At 48.7% G+C, this 18,981-nt stretch overlaps 1 protein-coding gene across 1 annotated transcript in view; it reads right to left on the reverse strand.

Moving 5' to 3' along the window:
* NLRC5 (NLR family CARD domain containing 5) overlaps positions 1 to 8,675 on the reverse strand; it is a 76,629-nt gene extending 67,954 nt beyond the window's left edge. Inside the window, exons 1-3 of the mRNA XM_074969081.1 lie at positions 8,607 to 8,675; positions 7,704 to 7,998; positions 4,962 to 5,027 (exon numbers count right to left, since the gene is read on the reverse strand). Of these exons, the coding sequence (XP_074825182.1) occupies positions 4,962 to 5,027; positions 7,704 to 7,998; positions 8,607 to 8,612 (367 nt within the window). The 5' untranslated portion in view covers positions 8,613 to 8,675. The remainder of the gene's footprint in view (positions 1 to 4,961; positions 5,028 to 7,703; positions 7,999 to 8,606) is intronic.
* Between the last annotated feature and the right edge of the window lie 10,306 nt (positions 8,676 to 18,981).

Genomic DNA, 18,981 nt, shown 5'->3' on the forward strand with positions numbered 1-18,981 from the left:
ATAGAAGAGAGCGAGTCTTGCGGATTCAAGACTGCAATACTAGATCCAAAAGCTGCACACTGTACCACAGAAAACAGCCCACAATGTCCTTAACCTTTCCATAACCACACTGTAATTTAGGCATATTGGTCCCAATTTGCAGTCATGTTTGCGCACACACAAATGCAGGCCAATTTTATGCAGGTGCTTACTCCGTGTGCACGCACAGTTCTGGGGATACAAGGGCTGCATGGCTCTCTAGCTGTGCGTGTAAACCCTCAAGTGAAAAACATAGGTGTGCGTTGCACATGCACAAATGACAAGATATCAGGGCCACTGGCACTAGTGACTCAGAGCCACATTCTGCCTGGCACCCTGCAGGAGCTACGTGTTCCTATGAATTTGAATCTCAGGCTATGTCTACGCTAGAAACACTGCAGCGGCACAGTTGCTGGGGCTCTTCTGGCGCTGTAGTAAACCCACCTCTCCGAGAGGTGGTTGCTAAGTCGACAGAAAACTTCTTCCATGTGAATTGTTCACACCCCTGAGCTACGTCGCTGGGTTGACCTAATTTTCCAGTCCTTAGGGTATGTCTACACTACAGTGCCTCTACCAGCAGAGCTGCGTCATGTGGTGTAGTCCAGAGTGTAGATGCAGCCTATGTTGATGGAAGGGTTTTTCCCCTCCATGTAGGAACACCACTACCCCAGTGTAGCTGCATCTGCACTGGGGAATAGATCGGCAAAACTGTGCTAGTCAGTGGTGTGGGTTTTTTCACACGCATGTCCAATGTAGCTGTGTCAACCTAACTTTTAAGTGTAAGCAGTGTCAGGATGAGCTCCACCCTGACATCTGGTGGCGAGGTGTGGCAAGCTGTGGAAAAGAACTTCAGGGGCCGATCTCATTTGCATAGGCACACCCACCCCGCCTAGAATGAGGCCATAGCTGCCCAAATGGTCACTTTGGCTGCTGTGGGATCCCCAGTGTCTCTGTTATTGGGGCAGGAAGAATAAATTGTTATTATGGGAACTGTGCTGGGAACTGTACTTGGCCTTTTGTTATGATGGAGGGACTCACCATCAACTAAGTAACACTTGCTAGGCAATGGTCATGGGTTCCAAAACTCTGTGAATTGAGAGAGGCTGGGGACAAGTATTAATACTTGGTGGCATGGGCCCCTTGGTGAGGGCCTTACATGCCAATTGCACTTCCTCTTCTCTCCAGTGTGGAATATCAGAGCTAATTTTGATTTCATTAGAAGTCTAGTTACAGGCTGCTGAGCTCACTTTGGACCAATGGTGCACCAGCACTGAGGCTCTCCTACTACAAGCTGAATTCACCAAAGAGCTGAACTGACTAAGAGCTGAAATCACTGCGCGTGGTGTTAAGTAGTGGGGGAGCCTGAAGATATATTGTGGAGTAGTTTGTGGGACGGCGGGAGCTGCTGGCGGGCCGCGGAGGGGAGCGAAGGAGTTCGTGGGGTGGCTGGTGGAGCGGAGCGGAGCTGAGCGGAGCTGAGCGAAGGAGTTCATGGGGCGGCTGGGGGAGCGGAGCGGAGCGAAGGCCTATGGAGCTGTGGGGCGGTCAGCTTCAGATCATGTAAGGTGCCTCTTACCCCCGTCCCATCTCCACCCAGGTTGGGAGGTAAAGGTCCGCAGATAAACTTTTGAACTCTGGGGCTGCCCTGACCAGGGACAGAGACTTTTGGGTCATTGGACTTTTGGGACTTTGGGTGATTTGGGGTTGCTGGACTCAAGAACCAAAGGGAAAGGGGCATGCCCCAATTTGCTTGGGGTGGGTTTTTTTGCTCATGGGTTGTGTTATGAATCCTGTTGGTGGTGTTTCCCCAACATAATGCCACATTGTTTCTCTCTGTTATTAAAAGGCTTTTTGCTACACTCAGACTATGTGCTTGCGAGAGGGGAAGTATTGCCTCTTGGAGGCGCCCAGCGGGGGTGGTATATATTTGTCCCAGGTCACTGGGTGGGGGCTTGAGCCGGTTTGCATTGTGTTATTGGAATGGATCCCCTAGATATTGAACCCGGCCCTTGTTGCTGCCAACTCTGACGGGCAGAAGGGTTACATAAGTGTAGACCAAACCTTAGCTAGTCTCTAAATTCACAGACCTATGTACGCCTGGCTGGAGCCCAAAGCAGGAGTCACTGTATGAACCAAAGGCTCTGAACCGGGAGTAGGCCTGGCTTTGGCAGAACAGCAATGCGCCAGGTGTCAGCGAACCAAGTCAGCACATTCCTGACTGGACAAAAACACACGGATCTCTCAAGTAACTATGTAAACACATTCTTAAGGGATGGTACAAGAACACATCGACCCCTCGTAAGATAAGGAGGGGATGACAGGATAATGGATGAGGATGTTCTAACTAGCAGGTACAAGGGTGGTAACTAACATCCGGAGTGTAATACGTAACTTGTTTGTATCCATGTATGAAAGGAGAAGTCCTATGGGGGGCATTGCCGTCCTGCCTAGGGGACAGCATCCTGGTGTGCCGATTAGCCCGGTACCATTGTTGCGGGCACACATGTGTGAGTGTACATGTAACCATTGAGCCAAGGCACTAGGCCTGTGCTTTGCTGACAATAAACCTGGCCAAGTGCCTTCACCACCGAACACAGCCAGTGGTCTTTCTTGACAAATAACACTGAGGTCTCCTGAAGGGGTAAGCGGCATTAACTGCCAGTGCAGCTGGCATCGGAGCGCCGAGCACAGGAGCACGGAGTAGCTGTAACAAGTTAGCAGCCCTCACCACTCTCCTCAGCACTTAACACACTAATGGGAACTTCCTAGGCAAATGGAGAGCATGGCGGCCTTCTGCTCAATTATTTCTCTACCATGCAAAATCACACTTGGCCACTGACTTTCAGCCTGTCCCTGCCCAAGCACAGAGCCCTGCACAGCCATCAGCTTGCACTGTTCTCAGACACTCACTGACACCCCAGGTTTCAAAAATTCAGCTCTACGTGCTCTGTCTGCAGATTTTTTCACGTTGCAGAGCACAGAATAACAAAGGGTTCGTTTCAGCATTGTTATTTCTACTTACCTACACCTTTGGGGCGGATGCAGCAGGAAGGTGAGAGCTTTCTATATAAAAGCTAACCAACACCCAGCAAGCTTCTTCTGTCGCTGCTGGCTTGGGGGACAGTTGCCTCCCAGCTCAGGAAGTGATCGTGCTGTGGCAATACTTACCACAGCCTTTCTCCATCTGCTGTAATTCTCTTCAGGCGGGTGGGCGGGGAGGTGTGCCAGTGGTTTGATTTTTAGAAACCAAACACCATTCGAATGAGAGGCGCCCACTGAGTTTCTTTAGCGGTGTAACAGCCATCTAATAATACACAAGGCTTGGCACGCGGATGGCCGTTACATGACTTCCACGAACCGCATGGTGGGGGTCATGTGTAACTGGGGTGTGTGGAGGAATCATAGAATCATAGAATCATAGAATATCAGGGTTGGAAGGGACCCCAGAAGGTCATCTAGTCCAACCCCCTGCTTGAAGCAGGACCAATTCCCAGTTAAATCATCCCAGCCAGGGCTTTGTCAAGCCTGACCTTAAAAACCTCTAAGGAAGGAGATTCTACCACCTCCCTAGGTAACGCATTCCAGTGTCTCACCACCCTCTTAGTGAAAAAGTTTTTCCTAATATCCAATCTAAACCTCCCCCATTGCAACTTGAGACCATTACTCCTCGTTCTGTCATCTGCTACCATTGAGAACAGTCTAGAGCCATCCTCTTTGGAACCCCCTTTCAGGTAGTTGAAAGCAGCTATCAAATCCCCCCTCATTCTTCTCTTCTGCAGACTAAACAATCCCAGCTCCCTCAGCCTCTCCTCATAAGTCATGTGCTCTAGACCCCTAATCATTTTTGTTGCCCTTCGCTGGACTCTCTCCAATTTATCCACATCCTTCTTGTAGTGTGGGGCCCAAAACTGGACACAGTACTCCAGATGAGGCCTCACCAGTGTCGAATAGAGGGGAACGATCACATCCCTCGATCTGCTGGCTATGCCCCTACTTATACATCCCAAAATGCCATTGGCCTTCTTGGCAACAAGGGCACACTGCTGACTCATATCCAGCTTCTCGTCCACTGTCACCCCTAGGTCCTTTTCCGCAGAACTGCTGCCTAGCCATTCGGTCCCTAGTCTGTAGCGGTGCATTGGATTCTTCCATCCTAAGTGCAGGACCCTGCACTTATCCTTATTGAACCTCATCAGATTTCTTTTGGCCCAATCCTCCAATTTGTCTAGGTCCTTCTGTATCCTATCCCTCCCCTCCAGCGTATCTACCACTCCTCCCAGTTTAGTATCATCTGCAAATTTGAGTCTGAGCCTTTCCTGATACGTTGGATTAAAGGCCTCGCACTGACCTTTGGACCACAATCCGTAGTCAGGAAACCAGGAGCCAAGCATTAAGGGTCACTAAATCAGCATAAAACCAAATGAGTTTCCTCAAACTAACCCTCAGTGAGGCCAGTCATTCAAATGCAGTGAATTAGCCAAAGGGGGTCATGTTATAATGCACTGGGGCTAGGAGCTTCTCTAGACTGGAAGAACAAATCAGTAGACCATTGGTGAATTCAGGGCTTATTGGGTTTTTCTGAAACACGAAGAGGGAAATCAAAACCTTGGCAAATAGCTGCGACGTGTAGAGAATGAGAGAACATGGTACAAGCGGGTTCCCTCACAGGGCGTTTCTGTCTGGGCTCAGTTTGTGGCCTACTCTATGGTGGTTCCGACTATTGCAATGTCCTGGTCTTTGGCTCCACCCCCAAGTAGGGGTTCCCACCCTCCAGGGTTGTCCTGGAGTCTCCAGGAATTAAAGATTATGTCATGTGATGAAACCTCCAGGAACACGTCCTACCAAAATTGGCAACCCTACCCCCAAGACAGCTACCTCTCAGAGAGCTGGGAAGCTCCTAGAATGTTATCCCCTTGCATTCATGCCATAGATACCAGGCTTACCTGTAGGTTGAGAAGGAGACTGAGTACTTGCTTCTGCAAAGGCTTCTTGTTCCTGGTTTAAATTACCTACAATTATTAATTTAAAATAAAATTAGGATATTGCCAGTGCCTCCCTATAATGTGCTCCAAATGGGTTAGGCTCACCTGTTTGTGGCATTACCAGCCTGACAAAACCAAAGGTATGCAACATGCAAACACACACACAGTGCTGCAAAGGAAACCCCGGTACAATGTCTGACTAGTGTCTGATAGTCTGCTGTGTTGCAAACAGGCATGGGGCACTGTGTCCCACCTCATATGTGCCCTGACTCACAGTTAATCTTTTGTTCCCAGAGAGGTGTGAAGCTTCAACTTTTACACAATGCAGTTTGCTCTGATGGGACTCACAATATTTGCAGTACTAGACCTGCCTCAGCCTAAATTTGACCCACACTCTCATTTGTTAGGTAACCTGATTACTCCTGCATCACCTGGTTTCAGCACCACTCCAGAGTGGAAGCCTGGAGATTCCTGGCTGATGCTCAATTTTCAGTTTGCCATGGATTTTTGTATTGATGATATATTAATGATTAATGCATCATAGCTGTCAAGGAAAAGGCAGAAGTTTCAGCAGCTGGTGGAGAATAGTTCAGGTTTTTGTTATCCAGGAATGTGTGGGAAATGTTTTTGGCTTGTGAGATAAGCACAACTGCTAAGCTAAATAGTTAACAATAAAAGAACTTATTAGGTACCAGAGTAAACACCCCAAAGAAATAAACAGGTGTTTTATTTCACAGCTGTTGCTTTAGGCTGCCTGCAGATTCAGACAGACGTCACTACACTGGTTTGTACATGGCTTCCGTTTGGCAGTTTCTCTTCACAACCAGAACAACAAAACATTTTCCTTTTGAAATGAAAAAGACTCTGGAGCAAAGTTCTGTGGCAAGGAGAGGAGCTGGGGAAACTTCTGCAGAATCACAGACCCAGTTCAGGGTAAATGTTGATCACTGTATCATTAGTGATGAGTGAACCTCCAAAGGTCTGGAGCTTAGGTCTGGATAAAGCTCAGCATTTATCAGAGAATCTTTGGTCTAAAAAACATTAAACTCCCAAGAACAGACTCTTTCTCCTGTCATTTCCAGCATTTGTTATTTCTGCTCAAGCTGGAAGTACAATGAGATCAGTTCAGTAGTATGGTATTTCCATTTTCAGGGCCCAGCTGAAAGCAGGAAGCAGAGAGATGCATGTAGAAGGTCCCTGCGTTGTACTTGCCTGGTACCAAAAACCATGAACAATGACTATTTTAAATGATTACTTAATATTTGTATTACAGTAGCACTCAGAGGCGCCCATCACAATAATTGTATTAGACACTGTGAAGTTAGGGTGACCAAACAGCAAGTGTGAAAAATGGGGACGGAGGATGGCAGGTCATAGGTGCCTATATAAGACAAACCCCTGAATATCGGGACTGTCCCTATAAAATCGGGACATCTGGCCACCCTATGTGAAATAAACACATGAAGCCACAACTCCTGATCTAGAGATTTTACAACCTAAGAAACTTTAAAAAAACACCCCCACTGAACTCTGAGGCTAAACCTTGTTTTAGCTTGAACTCTGGATCAAAGAAAGTACAGGACAGTTCTTTTTAGCTTGTGGCTGGATTTAACCTTGTTCCCCTTTCCTTTCCTGTGTGGGTTGCTCCTGGTGCACTTGGCTATTCATGGAGGCAAACAGGGTTAATGTGCAATAACAAGACTGCCTGCATGACCAGTCTGCTTAGATGAGCTGTCAGTTATTTGCATAACCTCCTGCTAAGCAGGAAGCTGAGGGCTGAGGATATCCAACTGCTAAATAGAGAAGATACCCTCGGTGAAATCCTCGATCTACTGAAGTCGATGGGGCTCAAGATTTCACCCAATGTGTCAGGAACTATTAAATAAGAGTTTGGTGTCTGTAACACTCTGTGTGGTGGAATTCATTGTCAATGACGACAGCGTACGTGGAGCAAAGCCACCTCCCGTATTCCGCTGTATGGATCAGACTGGGAAGACATTTCTTTTGATGTTTGCAAAGGGAGAAAACCACCTCACAACTTCTGGAGGGCTATAAAGGCATAAAGATTGTGGGATAAATTGTTCCAGCGGGTGGGACATTCAATTATAATGATTTAAACAACAATATTAATATAATTATGCATGTGAAATAAAATGACTGATGTATACATTATAATCACTCTTTGTCCTCTCACCAAAGCTGTCAGGATCCTTATGGGGCAGAACACATTGTCATACCACAGTCCCAATTTGGACTAGTCAATGCCCTGAGTCCTTCCAAAGCGATTTTGCCTCTGTGCACATTTCCAGTTTGGGAACTGGATGTTCTGATCATTCAGAGACAGGTCCTGATCTTGGAAGGTATTGCACACCCTCAACTCCCAGTTAGGTCAACAGGAATTGAGAGCACTCAGTATCTTGCAGGATCAGGGCCAGAACGAGCAAAGTGGACACGGTCCAAACTGATCCATTTACTGTATTTCCATCCTAAAACATCCACTCCCATAATGCAAAATTCACTCCTGCCATTGCTCTGTCGAAGCCACTGGGCTGCACCAGGGACAAAGTTTGCCCATCAGCTCTACGACTAAGAGTGGTGGTGCTAGGGATCAAGGTTCTGGCTTCTTGTTTGGGAAGAAGCCAGTGGGGACTGTGTTTCAGTGTGAATTGCTGCTGATCAACCCCCCAGCTCTTTCTCCTTTACCTTCTCCTGACGCACTCATGAGTTGTATCTCCAGGTCCATGGGGAGGTTGCCTTCCATGCAGACGCACTGGATAAACTGCTTCCAAATGACTGGCCCTGCATTCTCAAGTGTGTCAAGGAGCAACAAGACCTTCTTTTTGCGGTCAGTGATTCCATCCACGTGGCTCAGGTCCATGTGAGGGAGGAAACATTTGGCTTTCATAAGCAGCCACTCAGGGGTATGACTCAGGGACTCCACCAGCTGTGGCTGAGCGTTTGCTATGGCCCTCTGGAGATCTATATCCTCCATCTTGGGCTGGAGGGAAGAAACCGGATAGGTTAGCAGTGGAATTGGGAATAATGGAAACCTGCCTTCACCCTAAGACTTCCAAATCACTACTGCCTACTGTTTGGTTAGGCTGCTTATACAAAACCCCATCTCTATTGTTCCCTTGCCCATCCATCCCCAGCCAATTGTCTGTTTCATTCACCTGCTGTATTATTGTCAGAACCCTAGACTAGGAGCTCTTTGGGGCAGGGACTCTTTTTGGAGTGTGTGTTTGTACAATGCCTAGCACAATGGCAAGCCAATCCTCGTTTTGGGGGACTCGGGGGCTACTGAGCTAGAAATAAATAACAGAAGCAGAGTCATGTACAACTTCATCATCAATAACTTCACTGATAGGGCAAGTTGGATCATAGATCACACAGTGTCATAAAACAGAGCGGCTGGGAGGCTCTGGACTCCAGGAGTGGGGTTATATTTGCCTATCTGGGGGACTGATGCAGCCACTTTTAGCCACGCGCCATTGACTTCAGTGGGAATTGTGACACGTTCATGGCCCATTTGGCAACACAAAACCTGCCATGTCCATGTTCTACTCTCACAATCTTTTCTGCCCTACCCAATTGAAGATCTCCTACCTGCATCCTGAGACGGTCACTTTCTTGCTAGACATTTACATTTTCAAATGTAACTGTGGATTCTCCTCCATTTCCTGTAGAATTACCGGCCCCCGTAGACATCACACTTTCAATAGATATCGGTTCTTGGATGCATGTTTTGTGCATGTAAGTGGATGATTTGTCCTGTGCAGCCTCCTACGGGGAAAGAAGCGGACTGTTAACAGAGCAGGATATAAAAACGCACGAACAAATACAAAATGACATATGCAATTACCAGCGTTTCAGATTTAGGAGCTCTGTCTAGGAGAGCAGCAGGGGACTGGGACTAGTACTGGGCTACAGGGCCTTTCATCTCCAGGTGAACAGTTCAAATCCTGCCCACGTGAGTGGTGACCAAAGTGTTTTGCCCTGTGAGGACTGGGCTGGGAGAAATGAGTTGGTAGACTCAGTCTAGCTCCTTACACATCGGGTTTCATGTCAGTGTGTGTGAGACAATTTTATCTCGAGATTAGAAGAGGGCAGCACTGGATTCTATTTTCAGCTCTGTCACTGTGTGACCTTCCGCAAGACACTTTGTCTTTTTGTACCTCCGTTCCCACATGGAGATCACAGCAGCCGAGGTGCTCTGAGGCCTAGTTCATGCCTGGATGGTGCTTTCAGAGGGGCAGTGCTACAGAACTGCGAAGCTCTAGTAAAGCCACCAGCCCACCACAACTGACTTGTGGGTTATTTTGGCAGGGAGGCTAAGAAAGGAAGAGGCCATGGAAACTGAATTACCTTCTATCCCCTATTGGGGGCGGGTGCGTCCCTCCAAGCCCAGGGCTGAAACATACTGATGGTGGCTCAGAGTGGGGAAACTTGTACTGTTACTCTGATACCCTTCACTAACATTATTTAATCTATTTTAGGGCTTAATATTGGCCGCCATCTCTGTAGGATCTGAGACTTCCCCAGGTAGGCTCCCTATACTTTGGATTGGTCTCCTAGGCTGCTCATCTAACATCTTTCACCATCGGTCATTTCACTTGCCAACTAAAAAGATGAGACTGGATGAGTCCCAGCAACAGCCTGAGTGTGCATTTTGTGCAAGCCAGGGAATATTCCATTGCAGAATTTGTTCTGTGTAATTCTGGGAGCATAAAGATGATGGGAGAAGACGTGAGTGAATTTGCGGATCATGGTATAGACTAAGTGCCTGATCCAAAACTCATTGAAATCAATGGAACGGCACCCCTCAACGTCAGGGAGCTTAGGGATCAGCCTTACAACACTGCCTCTATTTCACAGATGATCTGCATTTTTTGGCACAATCAGATTCTGATTTCAACAGGTGGAAACGCAGGGTAAAGCATTACTATTAACTCACTGATACAAAGTTTAGAGGCGTACAAGCGTCAGGAGTGTTAAGCTCTAGATGAGAACTGTTGATGTAGTTTGGAGTCAAACGAAAGTGAAAATACACAGACCTTAACTCCCCCGCACACAAAACAAAACAAGCCAAACTGACCCTGAAATCAAGGGAGTTCCAGCACGGATGTATTTGACTCTGCATATGTGAGTGCGTGTTTGTGTGTAGAAATGAACCAAAACAGCAAAATAGCATCTGTCAGTTTTAGGTTGCCATGAGCTACCAATAGTGTGAGACACGGTCAGGTGACAGGATCCATTTCTCGGAGTTGTTTTTTGCTTTCTTGAGCTCAAAGAGTCGTCTCCTTCTAGCCAGTATCAGGCATTTGTAGCCTTTTCCCCCCAGCCTCTTCCCCCACTATCAGAAGTGCTTTTGTAACAAAAAAACAACTGCAGTAATAATAATCTGACAGAGCAAAAGGGGGCGCTGTTCTGCAAAAACCACCTTCCAATCCAGCCATTACTGACCGGCTACACCCTCGTTCCTGAGTTTGCATTAGACCCCAGCTGAGTAGCCTAAGACCCAGCAACTTGTCCCCCCGTTTGCTGCCCTCCAGTTCCCATGCGAGCCACGGACGAAGGCCGGGGTTTGACATGGAGCTGGGGGAACAACCCAAACCAGAAACTCAAAAGTGAAAGAAGGCTGATGGCTGGGCAGGCTGAGAGGGACCCTTGCTGCCCCTACAGGGCAACCTGGGTGGCTGAGCATTGCTTACCACTGCAGCCCAAATTCTCTGGCTTGGAAAGGACCACTCTCTCTATAATTAAAGGCGTACCCCACAACACCAAAATATGGGGAGAAAGGAAGCAGCCCCATCCTCAGGAATCCAGAGGAAAAACAGCTGAGGAAATCTGTTGTCAAGCTAAAGCCAGAGAGGCACAAACCTTCCCCACTGCAGATTGCCCCCGAGAGGGTCAATCCGATCACCCCCCGCCCCCCCCCCCCATTTGCTGCTTGGCTTGTACTGAGCATGCTCACATGGACTGAGCATGCTCAATAACACTGCTGAAGCTGGATGCCCTCACTCGGCCCCCCTCCCCATCGGCAAGCATGGGGTCGCCTTTGTCGCCACCCTCTCCACAATGTCTCTTAGAACAAAACCTCCACCCCTCCCTTCCCAGTACACTGATGGGAACAGGATTGATCAGTAACATTCATTTATTTGTAAAGACTTTGAATCTCAAGATAAATTGACTGATCTCTGAAGGTCTTGTTACCAGGCCAAGTGGGGTTTGCCATCACAATTCATCTTGATGCACCAGCTTAATTGGTTAATTTGTCCCCCCAACTGTACCGAACTTTTTCATTCCTCCCAAACTCTAGCAACTTTCTTAACTGCTTTGATACTTTAGTAGGCAAACTCTTAATAACAGTCCTTACCTTTTATGCACACTCATTATGCCAGCATTCACAGGGCTGCTGTAGTTAAGAGTCTATCAGCATTCCCATTCTAAATCCAGTTTTTAGGGTGTATAACTTGGAAATGAACTTTTGTTCTGTGTTGAAATAAGAACATAGGAACGGCCACGTGGGTCAGACCAAAGGTCCATCTAGCCCAGTATCCTGTCTTCCAACAGTGGAACAATACCAAGTGCCCCAGAGGGAATGAACAGAACAGGGAATCATCAAATGTGTCATGAAAACATGCTGGCCAAAAAGCAAATAAATATAAACCCACCAATGCCTCTCCAATAGTCCTTAGCAATAGAGCGTCTCAAAAATTTTCCGATGGAATTGTTTCCCATCAGCCAATGTCTTTTTGTCTAAATTGAAACTTTCCATGGCAATGTGTCAATTTCAACAACAACACTTTGAAACTAAGCATCAAAAACGTTTTGACCTTATCAGACAGGAATGCTTTGATGTTTCATTTCAAGATTACTTTTCATTATGGAATTTATTTTATGTTATAAATCATGAGGTAACATACAATTTTAAAAGACATCGGAACAAAATATCAGACCAAAATATTTTAATGCTATCAACAAGGAAAATGTTTTGATTGACCCAAATGATTTTTTTAAATTTCATTTTTGAGGAAACTTTGATATTTTTATTTAAGTTCCGATTTGGAATGAATTCCCATGGAATGGAAATTTTAAATTTTGGCCGGCTCTCCTTATCAATCTTTGGGACACAATTATTTAAGTTTTCTACTGCTGAGCAATTAAATTAATTTTACAATATAAGTGAGTGACCTTTCCTCACCTTTGATATACAGGGACTACTTACATAAGCAAGGACTACTCATGCAAATAAGAGCTTGCAGGATTGGACCATAATACCACAGAACATAGTGCAGGTACTAATGGAAGGTCATTAGTCCAGAATGTCAACTCTTGTAAATAGGAGGAAATTTGTACACGAAGAAGGGAACAATGTGTGACTACAGCTTAAAGTACACAAGATATTTTAATCCTCTTCTCCATATACACCACTGCAAAATAAATGCACAATGCAACCCAACGGGTAGTGAGGGCCAAAGATTTACGTCCTGGCTCCGAACTAGGCAGAGGAACCTTTTCAGTCAAATGGAAACATTTTGATTTCTATCACAGCCTTTGTAACGCTTGAGCAGCAAACCGATCAAAACATCAGTTGAAAAAGCCAGCATTCATGCTGCTTGCCACCCCCAGCATGAAACATAAAACCAAAACGTGAAGCTGGCCACCATGAGCCTAAACGCTGCACAGACACCGGAGAACATGTACTTACCGAGGGAGAGAAAGAGACACAAACCACCACAGAAATGGACAGAGGACTCCGAAGTAAGAAAGTCCCAAAATTGTGTCCTCTTTAGCTCTGACCTCTGCACGTCCTGGTAACTACTTGCAAACTACCACACACGTACACCCCCACACCTCCCTTACCGGCTCTGGTAAGGCACAAAGCCTAACTAAAACTGAAAGTAAAAACAATAAGGAATTCCCCCTTGCAACGGCCCTTTCCTGTATTAAAAACATTAGGAATTCCTTCCAAACATACAGATGGGAGACTAGGTAAAAAGGGCATCCCTCCCTAAAGAATTCACCCCAAGGAAATCAGCCAGCCAGCCAGTCTCTACTGGCGCTAACCCCAGCTCAGCCATAATGAAGGTTATGGGGGTGGGAGCCTCAATGTACACATGGCTCTAAAAGCACTGATGGGAATCTCCCCCTAAAATTCCCAAGCATGGACACAGCCTCAAGGAATTGAAAGGGAAAGTTCTAAAAGCTCAGGGTTCTCGCTTTGGATACGGCATGAGATTAGGCGAGCGCGTTGGAGACTCGGGCGATTTGTGAAATGTTCTAGGAATCCAAAGAGGCTTGCATGCATCGATAGGAGGGTCCTGAGGTTATTCTGTAATAGTTAGCCACAGAATGACTGCAGACAAACAGCTTGCTAAAGGTCCAAAAGGAGATCAGATATTACTATTCTTTCACCGACACACAGATATGGCAGGCCAGATCCTCTGGTGCTGATTAAATCCAATGAAGCTATGCTGACTGATACCCAGCGAAGATCCAGCCCAATATGTATTAATAATACCTAGGATTTTCCCCAGTAGATCTCAAAGGCCAGTATCATTATCTGTATTTTACAGATGGGGAAACTGAGACATGGAGCAGGGAAGTGACTTGCCTAAGGTCACCCAGCAGGCCAGTGACAGCGCTGAGAATAGAACCAGGTCTCCTGGTTCCCACACTGGTGCTTTATCGACTTGGCCACACTAGCACATGGTGGAAACCACATAACATAATCAGATAATAATTAGGTTCAGCAGCTACAACTCCAAGCTGGGATAAAAGGACAAGAGCTGCTGATCCTCGTGTTTCAGGAAGAAATACTTATGCCTGTATCTTGTCTGCGGGAATCTGGGAAGCAAATCTCTCACCATTGTGCTAGCAGCTTCTCCGGGGTTAGCAAAAACTGGGAGCACTGGTGTAGACACGGTGCTGGCGTTTTTACCCCAGTGTTGTCCGGGCTTTCTCAGAACAGGATTAGAGGGCACGGCGGGGAAAACAGAGAGAGAATTCTCTAATATGGTCAATGCAGACTCTGCCCTTAGGGTAGTGTGAACACAGCTGGAGCTCACTTGTTCATAGCAGAGGGAATTGCAAGCAAAGCAGTCCCTGTGAGAGCCCCTCTACTTCAGAATAAATTCTCCCCCCTCCCTCACCTCTGCCCTCACCCCACCAGAAATCGCCCTTGTTTTCTGACCTTTCAAGCACACCCCATCTAGCTGGGCAGACCTGACAGATACAGGGTTTGAATGTGGGTGGTAGCTAAGTTTTGGGGTCTTTTGTTGACTGGCTGATTCTGTGCAGAAAAAAGGTCACGGCTTTGCTCCTGGTGTTACCTCCATTGGCCGCACAGAGTCTGGGGCAGTTGTCTTTATGCTTCTATACTGACAATAAAATAAATAAATACAAATCTAAAGGGGAAAAAGTCTACCTTTCTGACTATCTAGAGGGAGCCGGTTCTATAATCATGGGACAGGAACTCTAAACCCCCAATCTCTCTGAATTATATTTGGGTGGTCTGATAAATTTGCAAATGCTCCTTTTATCAAACAAATGGAGCCATAAGAGAGAGAAAAAAGTCAGATCTGAAAGCTAACCAGGTTCCAGTTTATTAAGTACATTCACAGATGTTAAGGCCAGAGAGGGCTATTTTGATCATTTAGTGTGGTCTCCTGCAGAACACAGAATTTCAAGTTACTGGGTGGAAGGACTTATTCTTTTCTACTATGCAAATGAACAATACTCAGCCCAGTAACTTGTGGCTGAATCTTTTAGAAAGACATCCGGGATTGATGTAAAAACGCCTCCAGGTTAATAAGCAACAGGCATTTCAAATCAACGGTCCTCGACTATTTCAACCATTCACTTTTAACCAGTCAGGGTAAATGTTTACATTTAAAATACAGTAAGATCTAGGGGGAGAGAGCTTGAAAGAGCGGCTGGAAAAAAATAACAGGGACCCGGAGGAGTATTTTGCTAGCTGCAACACTGACCGATTTAGCCACTGAAAGCTTCAGGGAACAGAAAATTAGGCTGGCACGATTTTCACCCAGCTGTTTCAAGGAAAGGCTCTGTATGGGCTAAGCACCCGGTGACAGTGGCCCTCGCCCACTGTCCTACCCTAGGACCATCCAACCTCAGAAATCCCATAAACCAGGCTCTGAACTAAAGGCTGTATTCTGCAGAGGGGAGCCCCTCCCTGCAAGGAATCGCTCTTCAGCATCCGTCTGCGGGCAGATTTCATGCCCCACCCGCGGGGAGCCGGCCCACCTCCGTGTGCTGATGCGGAGAAGGGCGCCTCGAAGGCACCCTCTGTGCCAGGGGGCTCCGGCGGCCCCCCAGAGACGGAGCGGGGGCGGAGAAAGTCCCCGATGGGGTGTATTACACCCACTGGCTAGCCTCAGCTCCATCCCCCGGGGCAGGGCAGGGGCCAGGGCCCCCCTGGGTTGCAGGGCGGCGGGGAAGGGGTCCCAGCCCGGAGCAGGGTGGGATGGGGGGCAGCAAAGGCGGCCTTGGGCCCGCTCGTGCCCAGATCTGCACCAGACCCGGCACCGGCTGGGGGGAGACACTCACCCCGCGCCGTGGGGCGCCCCTTCCTCCGGGCTCCCCGCTCCGTGCTCATGGGCCGCCGCCCCGCGCCCCGCCACCCCACCTGGGAGCCGCCGCCCCCTTCGAAAGTGAAAACAACTGCCCGGGTGCCGCTTCCAAGAAACCATGTGATCCGGCCGCCGCCCGCTGCCCCGGCACGCCGGGCACCCCCTCTGCCCGCGGGCCGCAGCCCGGGCAGGCGAGCCCGGGGGAGAACCGGGGGCTCCCCGCGGCCGCGCTCCACCCCGTCGAGGGACGAGCCAGGGCGGCTAAAGACAGGGCTGCGCGTGGCTCGGGCTCCGGCCCGCCCCGGCCCCTCGCTTAATCCGAATTCTAATACTCCCTCCGCAGGTGTAAATGCCCAAGCGCTCAAAGGGGTTGGAAACCCTGCATGCAGCCTCCCAGGCAACCCGGCGGAGACCTGGGCCAAACTCTTAAGGTGCCCAGGCGCGAGAGGCATTTGGTCTGGGACCCCTGGAAAGCAAACCGCCCCCGGCCCGGCCAGGTGTCCAAAAGCTGCCGGAAGGGGCGTTTTGCAGGTGGCAGAGGCCGGGAAATCGTGGGGCTGCGGTTGGGTTTTGGTTTGCGGCGTAGGCTTGCTTGTCTGTGGAGACGCTGCTCTCTGCAGTGTAGGTGTCTGTCAGGGTCCAGCTAGGCTGGGAGCAGGATCCCCAGCTTCAGGACACACAGCCCTGCACAGATGGACCGGAGCGGGGGTAGTGTGAGCAGCGGGAGGGGCTCTCCCGGGTGCCCGCAGGCACCTCGTGCCCGGGATGTGGGGGCGAGCCCCAAATGTTTTAGACCAAAATTGATTCCCCCCCCCCGCAAAAAATTCCATTTAGTCAAAGAAAGCCGTTTGACAATTTTTCACTGGAATATTTGTTTGACAATCTGCTCTTTTTGCAGAAGCCAGTGTCCCTGAAGTGGTGTGTCCAGCACAGGGCTGACACAGGAGAGGGAATAGAGTGACCAGATGTACCGATTTTATAGGGACAATCCTGATTTTGTGTTTTTTTTTCTTATATAGGCTCCTATTACCCGCCCCCCACCGTCCCAATTTTTCACACTTGCTGTCTGGTCATGCTCAAAGAGAATCACAGATACTCTGACCTAGTCCTTTCACCCCCCTGTGTTCCCTGGAAGATCCTGCCTCCAGGGGCTGGCTGGTTTAATTCAGTAGGGTTGGAAAGGCCCGTGAGAGCCCCAGGTGCGAGGCCAAACCGATTATCCCCTCAGTGGTCAGCAGCAGAGAAGCCAAAAGTGCAGGGAGCCATGCACCCCGCGCTCCGAGGGCTTATCAGGTGGTTCTTCGTCTGTGGGCACTGAAACTCATCCCACGTGCTGGGCAGCGGAGGGCGAAGCCAGTGTTTGTGAAACCCTGTATGCCCAGGGGAGAGCACGTCTCTCCCTCTCGCGTGCGCACACCCCTCTTATTTTTTACCCATTTAAAGCGAATCCGAAACCTCGCTTGGCTGGCTGTGGGCATGGCTCCTGGGACCCCTCCGGAGTATATTGATGGTGAGTAGCACTCAGCAGGGTGTTCAGAAGATATCATAAGGGGGAAAGGGGGCGTGATCTGCAGGAACACTTAGAAACACCAGCTATTGGGGACCCTGCTCTGCAAAGTAGGTTTCTAAGGTGTTACCTGCCAGCTCTGTGTTCTTGGGGAACCAAGCTGCAGTATCCATCCTGTCTGACTCATGAAGGGCACTCCCTCCTCCCTCAGCCTCTTCTTGAACCAAAACCGATCAGAAGAAAGACTTACAAAAAGCATACAGAATGGAGAACAGAGATTCCAAGGCAAGAACCACACTGAACTCTGGCACCAGAAAAGCAGGGAAGCCCTGCGTGATGGGGGAATCTCTGCTCCAGATGTTAATGACCCCACGCCTGCACACACCCAGCTCAGTACTTACCAGACCAGTTCTAGTAATAAATAAATTGGTATCCAAAATACTGAAGCTGCCTAATTGCATTGTGAGCTCCCTCCAAGGAACACTGCCCATAGCCAGGAATGATCAGCTCCTATTGTCTAGCCTGAACAAAACAACGTTGCTTTCCTCCCTTGAGCCATCAGTTTACCCATAAACAAATCTAATGTCTCCCTTGAACCATCGTTGTTTCCCTACAAAAACCCCTACCCACGCTCCAGTAAGTGTTCTGTTGCCTGGATCCAAAATCTGCATCAGCTCCATTGGGACTTCATCTTCTCCTGACTGACCATGCTGGGGGCTCTGCCTGTCTCCAGCACTCCGGACCCTCAGCTACTCCCACCACCCGGGACCCCCACCCAGTTCAAGCTTCACGGAGTGGTGAGAACCCAACTGTCTCTCTCTCTGTTTTTTTTCCTACTCTAGGTATCACTTTCTAACCCTGACTTGTGCGATCAGTTATACTTTGGTAATCAAATTTAAGCTAGATTTAATATTGTAACTGTTTTGTTTGGTTGGTTTCCCTATGGTTATTACCTGGCAATAAATAACTTGAATGCTTAAGCTGGTTGCTTCCTTCCCTCCCTCTCTCACTCTCTCTTGTGATTTTGGTTTCCTCATTCGCTCTGCAGCAGTGCTCCTCTTACCTAAGCTAAAGATCCCTGTAGCGCCCAAAAATCCTGTGGGGTTTGCTCATCAAGTGGGTTACGACCAGAACAATCGTAACGTGAAATTGGGGATCGGGACATGCTGAACCTGGGGCATATGAGGGTGACAGCTTGGAAGTGCTGATTGTCCCGGTCTGCTCAGACTCGCTCTGTTAATGTGTGTGCGTGTGTGTTCCTCTGATTCTGGGGCTGGAGGAACCCGGCCCTGGGGAACCTCGGTCCTGCAGGATAGCTCCATTTGGAGGGGACTTGCAGAAGGGAGAAGTGGAGCTGTGTGTGAAAACACCAGTGACACAAGCAGGACATGGATAGAAATACAGAATCCTACCCTCCCCAGAAGAGTAACCGTAATAAATGAGTGTACCCCAAAGTAACGGGCAAATCTGGTAACAAAGGGCCCAGCTACGCTTGGAGCAGGATCCCCAGCTCCAGGACACACAGACCTGTGTCACTCTGCTGGAGCTAGCAGGCGAGGGCAGTATGAGCAGTGGGTGAACCTATAGGCACCTAATGTCTGGGAGGGGATCCTGCTGGGGGGCTCGCCCCTCCCACTGCCACCCTCTAGTTGGATCCGGCCTAGTGCAGGGAGGTCTCCTTCAGCTGGGAACTACACCCTGCTCCACCTAAGGTTACGTCTACACTGCAACGCAAGCAATGTGAATGCGGTTTATGTAGGCACAGCCCCGTTACCTTTGCTGGAGCTAGCCCAGCCAAACCCAGCAGTGCCCCTACCGCCTGGCCCGCCAGCGGGGCGAGCCCGCCCCGAGCAGCAGGAAGTGGCAGAGCTTGGTGTGC

This window comes from Natator depressus, chromosome 12 (assembly GCF_965152275.1).
Source record: "Natator depressus isolate rNatDep1 chromosome 12, rNatDep2.hap1, whole genome shotgun sequence".
NCBI lineage: Eukaryota > Metazoa > Chordata > Testudines > Cheloniidae > Natator > Natator depressus.